This window comes from Armigeres subalbatus, chromosome 3, assembly GCF_024139115.2.
Source record: "Armigeres subalbatus isolate Guangzhou_Male chromosome 3, GZ_Asu_2, whole genome shotgun sequence".
Lineage (NCBI taxonomy): Eukaryota > Metazoa > Arthropoda > Insecta > Diptera > Culicidae > Armigeres > Armigeres subalbatus.
Window position 1 is genome coordinate 359,376,095 of NC_085141.1, and position 24,040 is coordinate 359,400,134.

Below are 24,040 nucleotides of genomic sequence, written 5' to 3' on the forward strand. Positions count from 1 at the left end.
GTAGAATTATATGAACTCCTAACTCAAAAGGGTAAAAAAATACATTTCCAAAAAAATTTCACCGTAGGGCCACCCTAATGACCTTCTACACCAAAAATAGATCTCTTCTTGTAGATCATTTCTTCTGAAGACGTCAAAACTCTAGCATTGATGGTTTTTGAGTTATCGATTTATGTCGTGAAATTTGACGAATCCGACCATTATGTAATGGGATAAAGCTGTGATCATACAAGTCACAAGATTTTACGCACAAATTTGTTTTTTTACACTGGATCCTCCAAAACTAGTATAAATATAACTGGAAAGTATTAAAATTTTTTTTTCGGACGTCCTAGGTCGTCCGAACTGTTCTGGAGTACATATCTTCGAATGTATCAGGAAAGGTGTCTAGAAACAACATGTCCTTAGCTGAGATATGCGTCCAAAAATATCTACGTGATAATAGGACATACATTGTTTGAGTTTTGTATAAACGCAAAATATTTCAGGGTCTCCAAAACGTTTTGGAGTACAGAATACGCGTTCTACCCGATCAAACAACGGCACAACGGGCCGGTTCCCGGTCCAAGAGGTCGTACACACACCTGTCGAAGGTGTCGCCATAGCTAAGATCAACGGGGTGTTCTATTGTAGCTGCTATGCCCCACCAATAGAGCAATTCACCCGGATGGTCGATAGGCTATCGTCCGACCTTGTAGGTCGGAAGCCGGTTGTCATAGCGGGGGACTTCAATTCTTGGGCGGTGGAGTGGGGAAGCCGCTGCACCAAGCAGAGAGGTCAAGCTTTGCTAGAGGCTCTAGCAAAGTTGGAGGTCGTATTAGCCAATGACGGCTCAATCAGCACTTTCCGTAGGAATGTGGTGGAGTCGTTCATTGATGGCATGTTCTGTAGCCCCGGCCTAGCCGGGGGACTGAACTGAAGGGTCGATGAGGGCTACACCCACAGCGATCACCTAGCCATCTGCTACGTGATCAGCTGTGGTGTGCAGCAACCGAGGTTGAGGAATCCCCGTCAGGTCCGTGGGTGGAAGGCCCAAAGCTTCGACAGCGAAGTTTTCACCGCGGCGCTGGGACTGGAGGGTAACACCGACAGTCTTACAGGGGACGCACTGACAGCTGTCCTGTCACGTGCATGCGATGCCAGCATGCAGAGGAGGGCACCACCGAGGAACGGTAGACTTCCAGCATACCGGTGGAGTGTAGCAATCGCAGACCTTCGGTAAACCTGCCTTAGGGCTAGGCGAAGGATGCCGAGAGCTCGCTCTGAGCAGCTAAGGGATAAAGGCCGCTTGACGTACAAAGCTGCGAAGTTGGCCCTTAACAAGGCCATCAGTAGCAGTAAAAAGAAGTGTTTTGACAACCTATGCTTGAACGCCAATGCTATTTTTTGGGGCGATGCCTACAGGTTAGTAATGGCGAAGGCCAGAGAGGGGTTGGCGCCTCCCAAACGGTCGCCGGAAAGGTTGAATCGCATTATCAAGGTTCTCTTCCCGTCCCTTGCCACAAGTCCTTGGCCACCTCCAGCACCGCAGAACGCGAGCGGAGGGGAACTTGATTCTGTGCGATTGTGACGCTCGAGGATGCATTCAACAGCGCAAGCTGGGATGCCATCGCGCTTTCGTTACTCCGGTTGGGCATTCCGGTGGGCCTGTACAACATTTTGGAAAGCTATTTCCAGAATCGCGTACTCTTATACGAGACCGATGAAGGGAAGGGTAGTGCTTCTATCACCGCAGGAGTCCCTCAGGGATCTTTCCTGGGCCCGGTGCTATGGAACACTATGTACGACAGTGTTTTAAGACTGAAGTTCCCCCAGGTGTTAAGATCGTTGGCTTCGCTGACGACATAACGCTGGAGGTTTACGGAGAGTCGATTGTTGAGGGGGAACTGAAGGCGGCCCACGCGATCGCTATAGTAGAGGAATGGATGAGCTCAAGGCAGCTGGGGCTAGCTCATCATAAAACGGAGTTGGTTGTTGTTAACAGCCGTAAGTCGGTACAGGAGGCAGTGGTTCGCGTGGGCGACTGTGAGATCATTTCCAAGCGGGAGGTGAAGCTCCTCGGGGTGCTGATCGACGATAGACTGAACTTCGGCAGTCACGTAGATTACGCCTGCAGGAGAGCTTCGACAGCTATTGCGGCATTATCTAAGATGATGTCCAATAGCTCGGGGGTGCGCTCCAGCAGACGTAGGTTATTAGCTGGGGTTGCCGTATCTATCCTTAGATACGGCGGCCCAGCTTGGGCCTCGGCGTTTAACGTCGAACGTAACCTGCAGTAGCTGGAGAGTGTACACAGGCTGCCGTGCCTCAGAGTGATAAGTACCTACCGCACGGTATCACGGGATGCAGCTTGTGTGATTGCGTGTATGTTACCCATTGGACTAGTCATACGGGAAGACGAGGAGAGTTTCGAAATGCGCGGAACCAGAGGAGCCCGTAAAGCCGACTATCGACTATCAAGTGGCAACGGGACTGGGATAACTCTTCTAAGGGTAGGTGGACCCATCGGCTGATACCTAGCGTATCAAGATGGGTTAATAGGAGGCATGGGGAAGTTCACTTCCATCTGACACAGTTCCTATCAGGCCATGGCTGCTTTAGGTGGTAACTACATAGGTTTGGGCATACGGACTCTCCCATCTGCCCGGACCTCCCAGGGGTCGACGAAACTGCCGAGCACGTACTATTTGTATGTCCTCGTTTCGTCGATGCGAGGAGCGGAATGTTTGAGGTGTGCGGGAGGGACACTACCCCGGATAATCTTATCCAGAGGATGTGTCAAGAGGTTGAAAAGTGGAGAGCGGTCTCGGCCGCTACCACTCAGATTGCTAGCATCTTGCAGCGCAATTGGCTAGTGGGTAGCTAGCTAGTAGCTAGCGCGTGTAGTCGCACGGACCCCTCCCAGAAGTAATGCCGCAAGACTGTTCCGGGGAGACTCAGGGTCTGTGAACAGGGTGGTTTTAGCGGGTCGGCGGTAGCTAAGCCCCGTTCGCCGGTAGCCCACCGGTGTCTGGATGCAGATTCTCACCCTACTGAAAAAAAAAAACGATTAACCAAGTACTGAACGATGTATCCGAGCATCGCAGAACATCCCAGCAGGTCCATTGAGGCGATAGGATTTCACTCATTACTTTTACAAGCTAGTGATCATGTGATCTACCCGATCAACCAAGCCCTAAATGATGCATTCATGCAGCGCTGAACATCCCAGCTGGTCCATTGAGCACATAGGATTTCACTCATTACTTTTACAAGCTACTACAGACCTTTTCGGTTCTTCTAAACGTCCTGGTGTTCAGAACATGCGACCTACCCGATCAACCAAGTTCTGAATGATATCTCCGTGCATCACCAAACATTCCAGCTTGTCGGAGCTTGTGGGTCGAGCTTGTGGGATTTCACTGATTCCTTTTACAAGCTACAGTGGGCTCTCCATGAGTCGATGTCCTAAGACTCGATGTCGACTTATGTAAACAAATGATGCCATACTAAAATATTTTCTCGTTTACTTTGATGCTCCTTTCGAACAATTTACCAACAACTTCAATTCCAAAAAAAAGTCCACAGCCACATTCGAATAGACATTGCTCGACACAAACACCTCCTTAGTTATTGTGCATCTGGTAGATATTTTAATCTTAATCTAAGACCACTTTGGAGGACTTTGGACATGGAAATAAGAATCATGTGCTTTTTGAACTCGACTAGCAGTATGTAGCTGACGAAGAGGACATCGAAAGTCTCGATTGATGTGATAGTTAGTTTGAACTGAGCTCGAGAACGTTTTGTAGTACCGTGAACAACTCGTATTGAAGAAAATGGGGCTTACATTATGCGCATAGGCCTAGTAGACCGGATTGGATATATGCCGAAGATAAGGAGGTGTTGGAGTACCTTGAACATATCGTTTTCGAGATAATTGGGTTTGCATGTTCCTATTGGAACGGATTGGGTATATGCTAACGATAAGAACAATGCAAAAGCATTGGTTGATCTGGTAGATAACTTGGTTTGAGCTTGAGAACGTTTTGGAGTACCTTGAACAAGTCGTTTTCAAGAAAATTTTGTTTGCATGGTGCGCATATGCTTATGAAATCAGGTTGTGTACATATCGATGTTGATGACATTGCAAAAGCCTTGGTTGATCTGGTAGATAAATTGGGTTGAACTTGAGAACGTTTTCGAGTGCTTTGAACATCTCGTAATCAAGAAAATTGAGTTTGCATGATGGGCATGTGCCTATTGGATCGGATTGGGTATACGTCGACAGTGTAAACTTTCCAAAAGCCTTGGTTGTTCTGGTAGATAACTTGGGTTGAACTTGAAAACGTTTTGGAGTTCTTTGAACATCTTGTATTTAAGAAACTTTAGTTAGCCTGGTGCGCATATGCTCATGGAATCAGGTTGGGTACATATCGATGTTGAGGACATTGCAAAAAGCCTTGATTGATCCGGTAGATACTTTGGGTTGAACTTGAGAACGTTTTTATGTACCCTGAACGTGATTACAAACGTTTTGAAGAGCCTTGAGCATCTTGTATTCATGAAAATTGATCACTGTCTCAACGATCAAGATGAATAAACTTAATTGAGTGTTTATAATTATCAAACAATGTGGTATAGGATCCAAACATTTCAGATATATCTGCATGCTCTCAGAAGCGAAATCTTCCTAAGGTTTTGGATATCTGGGTCTTCAGTGTATAGTCAAACTTGACCTCCAATATATTAAGCCGATATCCTGAAGAACGTTTTTGATGAAGAATGTGGGGACTTAGCTCTCTTCTGTGATTTCTCACAGCCAATCTAAAACGCTGGGCATATATGGCCCACCCGTCCTGAAAAGGTTAATGCAGTCAACTATGAATACGCTCCTCCTTGAATAAAAAATAAACAACTAACGGTAACCAGATGAAAAAGAACAAAAACCTTTATACAATTCCCATATTCTCCCAGTTACAATTTGAATGAGCAACAATTTCAACCGCCTTACCTAATCAAACGCAACTTTAGTTTTGTGTCATTATGTCTCTATTGTATTGATTTGATAACAGGAAACAAGGTTGCAACTTTACGCTGCCTCGGATCGAATTATAAAGTATCTCTGGATGAGTGATATTGCGAAACAACTTTAGCTGTGCTTCACATTCCGGAATCAACTCTAGGTTGTGATTGTGGTAATTATGAACTAACTTCTTCACTTATTTTTTGTAGTTCTTTTTCTTTGTTTAACTCTTAAAACATTAACTTACAAGCTACACGTTGTATTCTCATTAAATATAATGTTGATCACAATTTTTATTGTTTTTCATCTTTTTCGCATATCATATCATCTCTCTTTTTTTTAAATCCCTTGAGAGAACTTAATAGTCAGGTCGAACAACTCAGGAAGGAACATCATTCTATGTACATTTTCTATAATATTAGCGTTCAAACTGTAATTGTGCATTAAGTGCAATTTGGTAAACATATTTCCAGTAGATGCAATAACCTCCAAAGAGTACAATATGGTAACCTAACCAGACTGAACAGTTTCTTAAAGATTTCTACAATCAGCAAGTCTCTCAAATGAACCAGTCTACTAACGATCTAATGATAATTTGTTCAATCTTCTTCGCTTATTATTAAACGTGTTACGTCTGTCATAAGTTGGTTGCTGGTAAAGTACGGCTTGGTAAAATGACAATCCATTGAGGGGATGTTGCTTTCTAGACTTTAAAACACATTATGATAATTCGTTTCGGTTTTTTCTTCTGATTTTTCTGCTACATGTGATTTTATCCGTTTCGCTACTTACAAATTATATCACTTACTAAAATACTCAGAGAAATTAAATACATCCGAATTGAGTGTGAAAAACGACCCAAATTCCAATTCTTCCTATAAATCGCGGTACCTTCAAATAAACTACACGGTTTCTGCTTCAAAATCCGACTTTTTTTTATTCCACCCTGTGTATTGTATAAACTACATTTGCTTCGTATGCATTGAGTAATATCAAGTTTTTGCTTATTGTTTTCGTTCTTGTTTGTTTATCGTTTAACATAAGATAAGGAAATTTTCAGACGATTGATAACGATGATAACCGTGTCATGCTTCGATTCATGGGTGATTTGAATATTTCTTTTCTCCTGATGAGTAAAACTTAAAAAGAGGAATAAACTAAAAAAAGTTTGGCTTACCGTAAGTAGCTCACTAGTTATTTTCTGGCACACTGTTTTGTATCTTATCCAATCATATTTCTCACACGGTTTATACTCTAGCATCTAGAGTAACTTGACTAACTTAGCGTAACAGTACGTTAATAGGGGCTGCTTTCTTTGCTTGTAACCACAATACTACGGATCTCTTACTATCATACACAGATATATACAAACAACTTAGAAATTAAAAAGGTCAAACGATATAAAAACTTATAAAAGACTGACATATATGCGAGTAATTTCCCAAACAGGCGTGTTTGGTTTTGTAACTCTGTACAAATACACAATCTAGCATAAAATACATTTTTATAAAAAAAATAGCTGAGCTTTGTTGTTTGTTTCTGCTTAAGTACACACACATACACGCACATTAAACGCAGCTAATCGCATGGCTGACGAACAGAATGCACCATGGGTGGTGGGGTGGTGGATGAAAACGGAACCCTAAAAGTCCATCACCTCCATGCTGAATGGCTTTTTCCGGGCCGGGCTTGCGGCCAGCGGATTGGGCGTCAGGTGGTGCTGGTTTTTGAACTGAAACGTCTGATGGGTGGTCGTCATGCCGCCGCCGCCGGACGACTTCATCGACAGCATCTTGCCCATGGTGGGCGGCTCGTCTTCGTCGTCACTGTCGCTGCGAACGTTGACCGGTCCACCCAGGGCCGGCCCACTGAAATCATCGTCGTCATCATCCTGTGCGCAAGGGAGAAAAGAATCATTTTATTAGATGAGGTTTTAAAGCTCTGTTTCGTTGCTACAATCGTGCACAGAAATAATAGAATCAATTTGAACTAAATTTCTTGTAGGGGTAACAATAAATCAGGATCTAGAGGAGCATACCCATAAAAGAATATGTATGAAATAAAATTATTTCAAAGACTGACTTGTTCAAAGCCATGCACCAAATACCACGTTATGAACATTGATAGGTTCAGGTTTGCCAATATTTATGATTTACTCATAATCTTACAATAATGATTGGTACAATACAGCAATTCATTCATCACTGGACGCATTGGAGTCCACTTTTAAGGATAGTATAGTTATTATTTTATTTTTCGCCTTTTTTAAGTGAACTGCAGGGGTTAGACAGAATTATCCGGACATGCAAAATTTTGTCAAAATTCAAATGACCACAACTTTGTGTAATATCAACCGATTTTCATGATACTGCCTATTTTCCTTTTTAATTTTTATGCAAATACAGATTCAGTAGATAAACACCTGAGATATGGCCATTCCCGTAAAATCCGTCAAACCGGTTCCGAGCAGAGTGGCAAAGTTATACTTTTTCAAATATATTACCATAGGTGTCAAACTTCATGGTTTTTAAAGGCCATAACAATAAAAATATGATTGGTTTAGGGGAGAATGGTCTAAAATACACCTATTGGGGAAAATGGCCCAAATTAACCGTTCAGACTATATTTTGGAATGAATACTTTCATTACAATTTGACGATATCTACTTAGTACCGAGTTTTAAAATCGAAAAAATTGTCCTCATTGTTCTTCTAACCATCTAAAGAAATTTTTTATGAATTTCCATAACAAATTCTTCCGAATTTCTAACGACAACTTTCTTGAATTTTCAAAGAAATTTTTGTGGAAAACCAAGAGTTTTTCATGGATGTTAAGACAATTTTCTTTGGAAATTGTGAAGAATTAATGTTGAATTAACCGTCACAGAGATTTTAATAAATTCCATTGGTGTTCCTGACATGAGCCAGCCGAGTGCTGCAAGTCTCTCTTATAAAGATTGATAATAAAAAAAGTCCATCGAGAAGTCCCAAAAAATCTTTGAAAATCAGGAACATATTTTAATGTGAAAGACCCGAAACATTTCACTTGGTAATTCAAATGAATCTTCTGTGGAAGTGCAAACAAAAAACAATAAATTCATACGTGTTTCTCAGATCTTTAAATTCACTCCGATTAATTTACTGTGGAAACAGAAAATTTGTTTTCGACGAAATTCAGGTGAAGTTATCAAAAAATGTGAAACTTCAAAAAAATTTAGATGAATTCTCCGTGAAAGTGTAGAAGAAATTTTCAGTAAATATGAGAATCATTTCCCGAAGGTTTTCCAAGGAAGTTTAGAAAAAATATTTTCGAGAAATAAAAATATTTTTCCTTATCAAGTTTTTAAGATATGACCGCCGCCACCACCGACGATTTTCGGACCAGCGCACACCTTTAAGACAATTATTGTTAATGGAAACATTCGCTCCGAAATGCAGTGTATAGCATTTTTATCCTCATAGGCGCATTTAGGCCATTCTCCCGTATATCAATTATATTTGCATTATTATGGCCTTTTAAAATCATGAAATTTGGTACCCATATTGGTGTAACTGAAAAATGTTTTACTATGACCACTTTGTTCAGAACCATTTTCACGGATTGTACGGAAACGGCCATATATCAGGTGTTTGTCGACCGATCTGTAACATTTATATATCAATCAAGTCAGTTAGAGCACCAGTACACAAAAAATATAAAAAGGGTCAATATTTCACTTATAGGAAAAATACAAGCGAACAAAAAATGGCTTTTTCGACATGCCATCAAGCAATCCGGGATATCTCATGGTTCGGCAGTCTGAACATGAATTTGATCCAATTTTTCAAAACTATTAAATTTTTTCCGTCTAACCCAGGCAGGATCACAAAAATTTGTTGATATTTCACAGAGTAATTGACCGTTTCGATAATTATAAATACACTAAGAAAAAGTTGGCAATTGAAAAAGTGTTTGATATTTTAAAAGTAAATTGATGCCTCCTATAGATTACATCCTACTCTTTCACGTGATGTATTAGTTCCGAATTTTTTGCTTAAAATTAAGAAAATATGAAGCTTTGATTTTTGACCAAATTTATTTTTTTGGGTTATTTTTGGAACGTTTTTTTTTTCTTTATTTAGGAGACTTTCAGCCCGAGGCTGGCTAATCTCCGGATTTTTGGAACGTGTTTTTTGGAAAATTACCAAGAAAAGAACGTAACTGTTAGGTCAATATGATTTTCAATACAGACGCATAAATGGTAATTTGGCCAAAAGGGTCATTAGGCCGAAAGGGTCATTTAGCCGAATAGGACAATTGCCCGAATAAGACATTTGGCCGGATAGGTCATTTGAAAAGTGAGAAATTAGAAGTAAGAAGAGAGACATCTCAATTCTCATTCCTGATTTCTCACTTCTCACTGTAAAAAATGAGGAGCACGAAGAGAGTAGTGAGACGTCTCACTACTCACTTTGCGCTTCTCACTTTTTACAGCGAGAAGTGATAAATGAGAGGTGAGAAGTGAGACGTTTCACTACTCATTTCCCGCTTCTGTTTTTTTACAGTGAGAAGTGAGAAATGGGAAATTAAAATTGAGACGTATCTCTTCTTACTCCTAATTTCTCATTTTTCAAATAACCTATTCGGCCAAATGACCCTTTCGGACAATTGACTCTTTCGGATAAATGGCCCTTTCGGTCCAACGACCCTTTCGGCCAAATGTCTTACGGCCAGATGGGTTTCGTCCTAATGGTTTGGTCGGCCTAGTGGTATTCGGCCAAATGGCTTTTGGCCGAATGGGTTTCGGACTCCCCTTGAAAAAAAAAACAAAAATTTTGATTTTTTTTACTATCGTCAGGGTGGCCACTCAATTTCTTTTTGGAAATCCCGGATTTTTTCCGGTTTTCCCCGATTTAAATTTTGGAACTTTCCCTGTAGAAGAGTTTAGAGAAAACAAATGATCGAGGGATGAGATTTTGCATTCATTTGACAAATCAATCTGTGGAACAACCATATTTGTTTTATGCGACATTTTACAAAGGAGAATGCATTTACACACTAACCCAGTACACGTGCATTGTAGTTGCCAAACTACCACACGGAAGTGTACTCGACCTCGACTCGACTCGACCATACCGGTAATACCGACTAAACTCCCTTGGGCTCCACCATCGTTTCCCCCAGGAACTACCTCGCAGTACTACTTCTGGGGGGATGGCAGTACTAAGCGTACTCGCTCATTATCTCTCACACAGGCACTCGTCCCATGCGAGACTGACTTGGGTGCTCGCACACCATTCACTCCATTTGAGTCTTACTTGGATGCTCTCCCGGGCGCTCCGCTGCCATGCCTCGAGGTGTCAATAGCGGTAACTGCCTGGGCCTACAGATATTACGCTACGACACTCCTGCCTCAGCACGAGCAGATCAATCACACCACTGCCGAAGCAGACCACACGCTACCCTGCCGAAGCAGGGACACTCCCCATGCACCACATGTGCACAACTGTAGGTGTGTGGGTACAACCCCACTGCTACCCTGCCGCCGAAGCAGCTTCTCCAAAGACCATTCGCTCCATGTGACCCTTTTTCGGGTGCTCACTCTAACACTCCACTGCCATGCCTCGAGGTGTCGATAGGTACCTCGACTCCTACCTCAGCATGTGCAGTCCATACTCAGACTTCTGCTGCGCTTCGAGGTGACAATAGCGGTGACACGCTATGACACTCCTGCCTCAGCACAACCAGATCACTCACTCCCTGCCGAAGCAGCTCACGCGCTACCCTACCGAAGTAGGGACACTCCCCATGCCAATTGGCACTCCCTGGGCTTGTGCTTTTGAAGCGGCACACAGTCGCTTTGATAGAGTCTGCTTACGGGCACTTGTGGTTTTTTGGGAGGGATTTTAGCAGAGCCCACTGCTAAATCCCACCACACCCTAGGCAGTTCTCCCTGACTCACAGACAGCTGGGGAGGGGTCGTCAAGCCCTTGGACATGGTCCATGCTGTCCCTGCTGTCCCTGCTGCCCCCTCAACGGTGGTGTCAGTGGGCCAAAATGTGGTATGTTCCAAGTAAATGTTTCAAAGCTGTAGTAGTTAACATTCACTCAGCGAACTGGACTATCGAAATTTATAACTGGCCCCTTATGAATCTTCGACTGATTATTCCACCAACAGTGCTTCTTATACGCAGTTAGCTTCCAGAGTAGTCAAGCGTCGATGGGCGTATGGTCTACATACCGGCCTCCCGACCCCGACGTCCATGGTTTGAACCCAGTCTGCTGCACTTCACTTTTTTTCAAATGAAAATCATCCTTCATAAGGCAACATATTGAAATTCATACCGATTCCTTGTGGCAAATTTTCATAAGGCGTTTGATTGAAAATCATACGTCCATTTTCCTCAGTGTTGGAATCAAGTTTTAATTAGTTTTTTGTTATACGATATTTGGGCAAGTAGAAAGAAGTCCTATACAATCCAAATATAAGCCCGAACCCAATCCAAAACCAATCCTAATCCAATTCGAATCCGATCTAAATCAAATCAAAATCTATTTAAAATCCAATTCAAATCTAATTCAAATCCAATCCAAATTTAATTCAAATCCAATATAAATTCAATCCTAATCAAATCGAAATCCAATTCAAATCCAATTTGAATAAACTTCAAATCCAATCTAAATCCAACCCAAATTCAATTCAAATTCCATCCAAATCCAATCCACATCCAATCCAAAAAATAACGAATTTTTGACAAATACGATATAAAGCAATTTATTATAATTTGTGCAATCTAACGCGAATTCATTTTTATCTAATTTCACAAAATCAATGCATTTGGTACTTGGTGGGTCGCAAGCCATATGAGGCATTCCACGGGGGCATGTCAGTCGATCCTGAGCGACCATTTCGAAAATATTTGAAACTCTGCACAGTTTTTCAATTTCATCTAAATCGTCATTTTTCGATATCAAATCTTCATATTGAGTCACGACTAACTTTTCAAAAGGGTGTATGTGAAAATGGTTCAAAAATATTTAAAAAGCTGCACAGCAAAAACGAAATGTTCGATTGTTATGATTTTTTCAGCAAAGTTAGACAACTAAATGGTGATTCTTAAGAAAATGTGCACAGTAAAAAAAAAATTTTTTTTGCCTTTAAAAATATCATTTTTGTCACAAAAACTCAAATATCTCAAAACCCTATCTTTTTTCGAACGTAATTTTTTTAGGGAAAACGGTCTATCTACCATAAAAATTTGGTGATGGTAAACTAATAAACAAAAAAGTTATGATGTTTCAAACATTTCACAATTTTCACATTTAGTAAAAAAATTTTTTCTGTGTAAGTTATTTCGAGAGTTGCAGTTTGATGCAGATTTTATTGTTAAGGGACGTGATTTAAACAAGTTGTTTTCATGATATTTTGATTTAATTATTCATAGCATCTATAAGAAACTTAGACACGATCCAGTGTTGTGATCAAAAGTATTGATAGTGTCATAATTTTCATTGCACGTGACTGGCGAAAAATTCTTTTAATAGTGTTGAAACCTGTTGATAATAACGTTGATAGAAACATATCAGAAATGTTATTTTTAAGACAAAAGCTGCAAAATCAAAGATTTATATACACGTGTACGTCTATAGTTTACCTGCAAAAATATACCTCTTAGAGAATAGACTTTATGATCGGGAGGAAACGGGTATCTTCAACAACAACAAATGCATGATAGGTACATACCATGACAATGCTCACGAAAAAGCAAAAAAATTACTACTACTAAGGTTGTTAAAGATCTTATAGTAATTTTTTTCTTCAGTCAAGCAAATGACACCAAACTAGTCAGTAAAAACTTAAAAGTGATTTTGTTTATTGAAATATTACGAACAACATGAGTAGCCGCTTTCTCAACTGTTGTAGGCCGTTTGATGGAAAAAAGTGTTCAAAAGAGTTACGAAATCTCACCGAAAGCACCATATTGTGCATTTAGACCAAAACTGTCTGTATGACGCTGGTGAACTGGCAGCCAGGCCCACTTCCGACGAGATTCACACGGAAAAATAAAATAAATATGCAGCACTGCACGGTATTATCTGTCACAAAATCGAGCTTGTTTTGTCGCTGACAACGTCGCTGGCACCAAATTGAAGTTCGGAAGTCGATTTCCACACTTCCGAACGCTTTTCCGACAATGTGTTGGTACCAAATTCAAATTTTGTTCTGACGTTCATGATGTCGGAAGTAAGTTCGGAAGTAAAACATCGGAAGTCGGAATACAATTTAGTGCTGGCGACACAATAGATAAACTGAAAGCGACTGGTTATGCTCCAATGTCCACATTGAATACAAATTTACGCATTTGCACGTCCTGTCGTCTAAACGTTGACAAAAGAGCAATCTGTATATCATCGGTTGAGCAGAGCGCAGGAAGTTCGAAAACGACAGCAACTGAGGAATTGCCAGATGTATCGACAACAACTGAGGAATTACCAGAAGTATTAAGTGCTGAGAGCCTTGCCACCGTACCATCAGCGAAATCTGTTTCAACAAATCAATCGGAAGATGAGTGTATCCAAAAGGTCAACATCGAACGCTTTAACGAGGGCATAGCTGGGATAAAAGTGACTCCGGTTAAATGGAGTAAGATGGACTACGTTTATTACCCGGAGAAAAAATACCGTGAAATAAACGAAGCTGTACGAAGAAACCTCTTCAAATTAGGACCTGATGATGTGGAAAATACAGACTACGATGAGGTAATTATAAATATGAAGGAAAGGTTCTCGAATGCAGCCACGACAAGGAAAGAAAAATTATTGATTTTGTCGATGCTGCCAAGTTCGTGGTCTATTCAGGATGCCATTGATGAGTTCAACACCAATAGAAATACAGTAAAAGAGGCAAAACAATTGAAGAATAACTGTCTTTCAACCAAAAATACTAGGTCTAGTACTGCATTAACAGATGAGACAAAAGAAATAGTAGTTCAATATTTTGAAGATGATGAAGTAAGTCGAGCTATGCCTGGTCAAAAAGATTATGTATCAGTAAAAAAGATGGAAAGCGTCAAGCAATCCAAAACGATAAATGATGACGACTTTGAAAGAAGCGTACACACGCTTCAAGGAAATTCACGATAATATTAAAATAGGTTTTTCCTCATTTGCAAGCCTTCGGCCAAGACAATGTAAGCTTCTTTCCAATTCAGGAACACATAATGTGTGTGTGCACAACCCATGAGAATATTAATCTTATTTTACATAGTTTGAAAAGAATCAATTTAACAAAGGATATTAAAATGTTAACTGGTAGTCTTTTGTGTGAAAATACAACATCAAATTGCTATCTACGATCTTGTTCGGATTGTCCAGATTCTTCATCATTGGAAAATACTTTATTCGCTGAGTTTGAAGAAAAATATATTGATCAGTTATCATTTGAGCAATGGGTGACCACGGATAGGTGTGACATAGAAACTATTGTAAAACCTGTAGATGAGTTTGTGTCATATTTTGGCTTGAAATTAGAAAGTTTAATCCCTCACGATTTCATTAAAACAGAACAATCCAGCTTTTTAAAAAATACGAAAAATACGTTACAAAATGGTGAATTTTTAGTCATTTGTGATTTTTCTGAAAATTACAGCTTTGTATTGCAAGATGAAGTGCAGTCCCATCACTGGAACGTACAACAAGCTACAATTCATCCATTCGTTATTTATTTTAATGGAAGTACGCAAATTGAACACTTAAGTTTTATTATAATTTCCGAAGATTTAAGACACGATTCAGTATCCGTAAACTTGTTCATTGAAAAATGATTAACTTTTACGCGTTGATAAGCATAAAGAAGTCAAAAGATATATTTCATGTCTGATGGAGCAGCGTCGCAGTACAAAAATCGTAAGAATTTTTCGAGCCTATGTCAATTTAAATCAATGTACGGAATTGATGCAGAATGGCATTTTTTGCTACATCACATGGCAAAGGTCCTTGTGATGCTATTGGAGGAACAATAAAGCGCATGGCCACAAGAGCAAGTTTAGCCAAAGAACGTGAGCATCCAATTAAAACTGCGAAAGAACTTTTTGATTGGGCAAATCGTAGAAAAGAAAAGATTTAACCAAATTATCATTTTGTTTTACTACTACTGAAGAGTACGAAATAAAGGCTTCAGAGCTCAGCGAGCAATTTAATAACGCGAAAACGATCCAAGGAACCCAAAAATTTCACTGTTTCATTCCATTGTCGGAAAATAAAATTAAAGCAAAACTATACTCAAACTGTGCTGATAATAATTCAAAAGTGTTCGATATTTTAAAAATTTGAATAAAAATAAATAAAAAATAAGTATTAATAAACTGTTTTCATGATATCATAACCCATACCAAAATTCAAACCCAAAACTCTTAGAGTTTCTATAACAACATTGTGTAACTGCCACATTTAATTTAATACTTAGGATAATATTAATTCATTTTTATTTATTTATACATATAATATTTATACATATAATATACATAATATCGATGAATACATAAATATGGAATATCATACAAACAACTTGTTTAACTCACGCAAGGCCCTTAACAATAAAATCAGCATCAAACTGCGATTCTTGAAAAAAAAAATACACGGAAATTTTTTTTTGTTTACTATATGTGAAAATTGTGAAATGTTTGAAATGTCATAACTTTTTTGTTTATTAGTTTACCATCACCAAATTTTTATGGTAGATTTTTTATGGTAGATAGCTAATATAACGTTTTCCCTAAAAAAATTACGTTCGAAAAAAGATAGGGTTTTGAGATATTTGAGTTTTTGTGACAAAAATGATATTTTTAAAGGCAAACAAATTTTTTTTTTTACTGTGCACATTTTCTTAAGAATCACCATTTAGTTGTCTAACTTTGCTGTAAAAATCATAACAATCGAACATTCCGTTTTTGCTGTGCAGCTTTTTAAATATTTTTGAACCATTTTCACATACACCCTTTTGAAAAGTTAGTCGTGACTCAATATGAAGATTTGATATCGAAAAATGACGATTTAGATGAAATTGAAAAACTGTGCAAAGTTTCAACTCAATAGAAAATCATGAATTAAAAATTTTCTTAAATTTTGATGCTGTTGCTTGGAATCGCTCATATGGGATTCTGCTGGGTGGGTCGCATATCCAAAAGTTTGGGAACCTCTGAGATACCTTCAACTTGACCATTCTAGCAGTCACTGTTAGAAGTGACGCAAAGCTTATTTCTGCATTCATTCTTTCTTTACTATCACATTGGCAAAACGTTAATCAAGACGAAGCTCTGGTAAGTGATAGAAGCATTGCTATCAATTATTTCTCACTGTAAATTTTTATTCGAAAAATAAACGAGCTCATTTTATAAATTTGATCCAAATTTAGATTTAAATATCAAAGCTTTTCAAACATAATATTTTTCTTGGGAAAATATTAACGCGTTCTCCAGAAAAATAATAACAACTACCGAAAAAAAGAAAGTTAAACAATGTGTTATTCAATGTTATTCCGTTGTTATTTACTTGCTCAATCTAACGCCTTATCAAGCTAAAAAATAACATGCTTTAGAAACTTGAGATAGGATTGATTTGTAAAAAAAAAACCCCAACTTAATTCACCGAGTGGTGATACAGCCTTTCTCGCATTTAGCCAAGACACCAACCTTATACGGCGCTTATATAGTTCGATTCCATTTTCTTAATAACCTTTAAACGCAATGGTCGATCGTTATCAAATTCAATAGTGATCAACAAGGCTTTGTCCCCTGTCGAATGCAACTTGTTGCGAGAAAATCGGTTAAGAATTACTATATGAAAAAGTGGCTAATGTTTTTCGGTTTTCGTGTGCACACACACACACATATACACGGACAGACAGACATTTGTTCAGTTCGACAAGCTGAGTCTATTGGTATATAACATCATGGGTCTCCGAGACTTCTATAAAAAGTTCGATTTTGGAGTGAAATGATAGCCTTTCGGTACAACTTTGTTGTACGAGAAAGGCAAAAATAAACGATTTCAAAACGTTCATACTTAAAATCGGAACATTATTTAAAAACGAAACAGCTCAAGAAATATTTTTGTCAGATTTCTTGGAGAATTTCAAAGCGGATTTTAAAATGCTTGATGTTTTTGTGGAAACCATTTTATAAGAAATGGAGTACAGTCAAACCTCAATGAGCCGATGTTCTATAACTCGATAACGACTCATGGAAGCAAATTATGCCACATTAAAAAAATATTTGCTTGGTTACTGCGATGGTTCCTCCAGAAAACTTTCCAACAATTTTCTGTTCTGCAATTCGATTTTTTCCATGAGTCGTTGGTCCCTTCAATATCGATTCGTGGAGGTTAAACTGTATTGCTAATGATTTTACAGACCACCATGTCCGAAAAAAAATCTTAAATTGAGATATGCTTCTAAGATTCCAATTTGATACCTAAGCTTCAGAATGATTTTTGATATTTTGGAAATTCTGTAATCCTGATATATTGTTTTTAAATTATCAATCAGATTTATAGACGGTAAATGTGTTTTCTTGAATAGAAACAATTTAGTAGTTTTAACTAAGAAACATATAACACTAAGCAGATTTGTATTTCGAGAAGAAAGAAAGGATCTTAGAGGTATAAGGGTTACCGGTTATGAATTCTTCAAACTTTGAACTTAGAAAATTATTCCTGAAATTTCTTAAATCTGTTACACTTGAGATTAGTTTTTTTATTTACAATGCTCTAAAAATCTCCAATGAATATGTGCATTATGTGGGAGATTGTGTATTGGAGGTAATCACTTTCCATCGATGGGACTTAAACTCATGACCCTCAATAAATCTATGTAGTTCTGAAATTCCAGAAAATCGAAAAGAAATTTTATTCTTTTTAAAAGACTGATAAATTTCTGTAAACATAATTCTAGGTTGCGAAGGCCGACGGAGGTCCTTCGTAGCTTAGTTGGTTAAAGCACCAGTCTAGCGTACTGTAGGGTCATGGGTTCGAGTCCCATCGAAGGGAAAATGGTTACCTCCAATACATTTTCCAAATCAATATCTTCCACATAACGTACATATTCACATATGAGTTTTCACAACATTGTAACCCCTTTAACATGTTGGTTTTATAATGGTTTCAAGGCGTTCTTGTAGAGTGAATAATGGTCTTCAAGAGCGTTATAAAACTAAAAATGTTAGTTGGGAAATTAATGTCCAAGTCGGGTTGTTTAATCCTCGGAAATAGGCAATTAACATTGATTTCTACGACCTAAAATGGTCAATGAATTTCTGTGGTTTTCTGCTGGAAACAAATTATAGCTTTAAATTAGACCGTCTAAAAAAAATCAGCGTCAATCAAATTCCCGGTTATTTCCCGGTTCTATCTCATTCCCGGTTCATTCTGATCTCCGGTAATTTAGATCTGTCGAAATCGGATGTTCTATGTCTTTCAAATCATTTTGGAGTTTAAACCAATTGATCTATCGTGTCTAAACTGGCCCTTCAAATCCATGGGCATGTTTTGCAATTCAGATATATTCAAACCGGATGTTTTCCAAATCATTCTAGAATTCATATCAATTCGTCTATCATGTCAATTGTGCTCGGTACAAAATATATGTCCAAATATTCTAAATATTTCAAAACAAGAATTCAAATGAATTGGTCTACCATGGTCTTAGGATTTACGATTTATGTTTGTCCAAATACGTTCAGGTAATTTCCAAATAATAAATCACACATGTGATATCCAGAGACCTGATTGATTACAAAGCGCTGCTAGTGATTTTGTACCGAGCGATTGGTCTAAGCTCCGGAATGATTTTGTGAACTAGGATCATCGATTTTGCACATATCTGAACCAAAAACGCAAGGCTTCTAAGGGCTTGTATGAACATCATGGGTTGCTTTTGGTTTTGTAATGAGCCCAATTGACTTAGTAGATCAAATGTACAGAACTTCAAACTGAGTAACCATCGAGCAAGTAAGTACAGTGCGTGTTGTAGTCGTCGCGAAGTAGTTACTATTACGAATCAGTAATAATACGTTAATACGAGAAAAAAAGGTTAGACACGCATTGCTTTTCCGTCTTTGTATCATCATGAATATAGCGTTGTTAAAAAAAAAATAGTCGCTTACCAATACGATTTCGGATAGATTTCTTTCCCAACTAACATACTATTCCTTTCCGGTCCGCTCATGGAGATGCAGAGTATTCCTCGGTCTCTTGGAGCAACGAGTGTCGAACTAATTTTTCTCCTCTTATCCTAATTGACTGTGAGGACGTGGCATCGTTATTGGTTTTGAATAAAAGAAACTCCGAAGCATGTACAGTGAGAATAGCTTTCTAGTCAATTGGGGAGCTGTGCATATTTGTTGTTTCTCGGCTAATTACGACTAGCAACTACGATGTGTACAGTCAATCAAGCTAATCTAAGCAAATGGTCAGAACTCCAAACTGATCTGGAGAATTTAGCACACCCAATTAGAACAGATCTAAAATATAAATCATGCGAATGGCCTCTAAGAGCATGTATAGATTTTAATTTCAACTGATTTTAAGACGAGCCCAGTTGCCTTGAAAGTTCAATTGGTTTTAACTGCATAACTATTTGGAGATCTTAGAATGCCTTGGTAGACCATATGGGCTAAACTCCAGAGTGATTTAGAGAGTTTAGGCAATCGGATTTTGACATATCTAATTCTTAAATCATGCACATGGCTTCTAAGAGCCTGTATGGTCATCATTGGTTATTATTGGCTTTAAATTGAATCTAGTTGACTTGGTAGAATACTTGAACTGAACCATAGAATGATTTGGAGAACTTAGAACATCCGGTTTGAACATATCTAAATCGTAAATCATGCGTATAGTCTCTAAGGACATCATGGGCTGCTTTTGATTTTGTATCAAGCGTAATTGACCTGATAGACCAAGACTCTGAACTCCAGAATGGCTTGGAGAACCTTGAACATATTGAACAGCCAATTGAGAAAAACAGTAATAAAATCGTTCATGCTTGATTTTATTGTGCAATTTTCGTTCATATAAAAGTGGCAAACTGACGACACTTCCTCCAACGGTTACAGGATGTAAGTGTGGCCGATCAACGATCTGAGATCAGTGTCGGGAAGTTTATGAGCTGACGATTATTTTGGGTACATATGTGAATTTGGTTGAGTAATGCCTGCGATATTGTCGAGTTAAATCCGGGTCAAAATAACCCATCTTTAGCGCGAGTTTTTTTTTTGGAGCCCTTCACGAACGGCGTACAAAGTAGGTCAAAGTTTAATAATATAGTTTTCCACGAAATAGGAAAAGTCAAGAAGCTTCAGCGTAGGGCTGAAAGTCTCCTCAATGAAGATACAAAAAAACTAGTGATTTTGAACCTTAAATATATATATACTAGCTGTATGTACCCGGCCTTGCTCGGAGTTGCCAGTTTGATTCGCACCCACCCTCTTTGTTATCTTTTCCTTATAATATAGAATGTGTTCACCAAATTTGGTTGAAATCGGTACAGGCGTTCATAATTTACTTTGAATTGCCCGTTTTCTGAACAAAACCCCCTCCCTCCAGACCCCTCCCCCTTTCCCAAATCCCCTCTCATATGATCGCCTCCTCGTAGTGAATATGTGTACAAAATTTGGTTGAAATCGGTCCTGGGAGTTGAAAGTTACACAGAATTGTTCGTTTTCTGAACAAAACCTCTCCCACCACCCCTCCCCCTTTTCCAAATGCCCATCCCACCCCCTTTGTCAACTTCCCCTGAGGATAGAGAACGTGTGTACCAAATTTGGTTGAATTCGGCCAAGTGGTTCAGAAGTAGTTAGCGAACATACATACATAGATTGATTTTTATATATATAGATCACACTTAACTCATTTCACCGTATTCGGTAAATTTTACCGAAATCTCAACAGCAGAACTGTTCGGTAATTTATTTTACAGATGTTTTGTAATTTTTCCCATTGCTCAACTGTCAAAATCACCGAAAATCAGTTAAATTATTTACCGAACAGTTCTGCTGTTGAGATTTCGGTAAAATTTTACCGAATTCGGCGATTTATTTTAAGTGTGTATATATATATATATATATATATATATATATATATATATATAAATATATGAAAGTACAGCCTGCTTTCTTTGAATACGATAGAGGTAAATGCGTAATAAAAAAATTGATAATAATAGGTATATCAATAAAATTGGAAACACAAAATGGTTTGTCAAAGTTTTTGCAAATGCGCTCAAACGTTTTATACAGTTGGGCAGTGTAGCAATATTTAATTTTAAATGTGCATTTTTAGGTTCTGGCCACATCGCCATGATTAAAAAGGAAGGAAACAATATTAATGCTACAAGCCACCGTGGACAAATTTGCAGCTTCACAATTTACAATGTTGTGAAAACTCATATGTAAATATGTATGTTGTGTGGAAGATATTGATTTGGAAAATGTATTGGAGGTAACCACTTCCCTTCGATGGGACTCGAACCCATGACCCTACAGTACGCTAGACTGGTGCTTTAACCAACTAAGCTACGAAGGACCTCCGCTTCACAATGGTCGAATGATGGAGAGTGTCTGTGAGTAGGGACACATTGATAATGACATGAATTTAGATTGAAAACGATAATTGATCAAGAACAAGAAACTGATAAAAAAGCATTAGAGACGATTTTTTTATATGATGATTTCATAGACAAAAAATCATTCAGCAACAATACCTTGATCATGAAGAAATAAATATGACAAGTTTCGCATGACAAGAACGGTAATATTCTGCAAGCTAAAAATCTTGTCCAAGTTCATTAAGAAACTTATTATAGAAAATGTGATAGTAAAGAAACGGTAGGGACTAGTGGGAACCATACAGGATGACGATGTATTGTACAGGCAATTGGCGTTAGTCCTAAAGACTAAGTTTTGTGGCCCTCTATCTGGAGTTAACGTTAAAGTCCTAAGCAAGATTCCTAGATGCCTTGTTCTTATGTTTCGTATCAGATCTGTTGCATCGAGTCGCGATCTAGAATCGCAAGCTAGGCGATACTGCTCAGCGGGCTGGTTTTTCGAAACTTTCAAAACTAATAATTCCAAGTTTCTGTTAAGGCTGACATTGGTTATTGGACCGACAGCCAGGACGAGTTGCGGAGGAGATAACGAAGGGTAGATCCAGTAGCGTATCGAAGAGACTTGGCACGATACCAATCGACCGTGGATACGAAGGTAGAAAGTTAAGATAGGAGATAAGTCAGAAGAAAATGAGAAAACATATATCCAAAGCACTGAATACAGTAGGATTGTGCTTGGAAAATGCTAACAAACATGCTTATCAGCAGTACAGTCAGCGGATAATTTGGCAATCAATGTTCAATGTGACTATATCAAAATATCCAAGAATATGAAGGCTTCAGATTTCGATAGCATAACATCTTGAATTTGAAACTCAAGCATTTAAGTATCCAGTTTTCAAGCTGCGGTGATCTTCACCCAGTATCTCTGGCTAAGTTGCTTCCTCTTATCTGAGAAGTTCCAACTAACGTGCAGTTTTCATTACAAATAAGTCAATGAATTTGAAGTTCTATATAAAAAGTAGCTGAAAACGCATTCTACAATTCCTCAAAGATTGTATAACATTTCACCGAAAACTATTTCGCGGAATTCATTTTCGCGGTTGAACATTCCGCAGAATAACATTTGGAGGTTTGTAACTTTTCGTGGTACGACTTTGGCGGTTTGTACCTTTTCGCCGAATGACTTTTGGCGGAATGTACCGTTTCGTGGAATGCACCATTTTCCCATTAAAGGCTGCCTTACACCTCGGGAAAATTTTCCACCGGAGTTTGGTCCCCGTGTATTTTAAAGGGGGCTGGGATTTTGATTTTCCGTGTCCAAATCCCGAAAATATCGCATATGAAAAATGCATGGGGAAAAAATCCGTGGATTAAATTCTCGAGGTGTGAGGCTACCTTAAAAGTAGGCATTATCTTTTCCCTTTGCTTTATACCGGGCAGATACGTTAATGCATAGAAGGGACTACCTCCTTTCTTTTCTTTATACCGAGCAAACCTGTTCATTGCAAGAAGGCATTGTTTTCTCACTTTGCGTTATACCGACCGGATGCGGACATTCAAAAAAAAGCATTATCTTCTTTCATTATTTAAATAACAATCCAAAAGAATTTGGCCCGGATTGCACGTAATTAAGCAGAAATCGGTAAATATTTGAATGATAATTATTCTAACTGAATTCCGCTAAAAGGCATTCCGCGGAATGATTTTTGGTGAAAAGGTACATTCCGCGAAATGTCTTTCGGAAAAAAGGTGCATTCCGCGAAATGTCGTACCGCGAAATGTTTTTCGGTGAAATAGTGTACAACCTTAGAAACGAAATCTATGGCACAAAAATCTCATCTAATTTCTCACTGTATGCAGGCTCCACAGAGATTGCAGAAATCCTATGATTTTGATATTTAGTTTGGGAATCTCAGTAATGTAAAAGATAAAACAGCTTAAAATAGATTTGAGCTTGAGATATCGTTAAAGATATGTCGGGATATCGGAAAGTTCACACAGTTATTAACATTCGTTTGCTCACCACTAGGCTGAGAAAGAGATATGTAGAGCAGTGGCAGAAACAAGCTTGACATAACACAATATAAGAGATATTTTATCATTAATTATTCAGAGAGGTAAATAAAACCTTTGATCTTCGTTCAATAAAAAAAGGTTTACAAACAACCATGCGTTCACCGTTGATTTCTCATGCAAAAGTGCCGTTTTACGCCATTTTCGGTGCGTTTCCAAGGCCATTTTGCAAACAAATTTAAAATGCTTCAGAAAAAAAAACTAGTTATTTTGAGAAGGAACTCATTATGATATGTAGCTTGTTTGAGAAGGAACTCATTATGATATGTAGGTTGTTTTGCATAAGGACGTTAGGCATAAGTACGTTAGGCATATGTACTTTTGGCATAATGGACGATAGGCATAATGGACGTTAGGCATAAAGTACTTTTGGTATAATG

General features: G+C 38.4%; 1 protein-coding gene across 8 annotated transcripts in view; it reads right to left on the reverse strand.

The window, feature by feature from the left end:
• Positions 1–205: 205 nt before the first annotated feature.
• Positions 206–24,040, reverse strand: part of LOC134226232 (sodium-dependent neutral amino acid transporter B(0)AT3) — a 161,348-nt gene continuing 137,513 nt past the window's right edge. For 6 of the 8 annotated variants that reach the window (XR_009983422.1, XR_009983423.1, XR_009983428.1 and 3 more), the window contains exon 13: positions 6,757–6,896. Coding sequence is in view for 1 of the 8 variants with exons in the window: in XM_062706855.1 (XP_062562839.1) it covers positions 6,648–6,896 (249 nt within the window). In the remaining 7 variants the exon portion in view is untranslated. Of the gene's footprint in view, positions 6,897–24,040 lie in introns of all 8 variants that reach the window. The other 2 variants (XR_009983429.1, XM_062706855.1) reach the window with 2 other exon arrangements.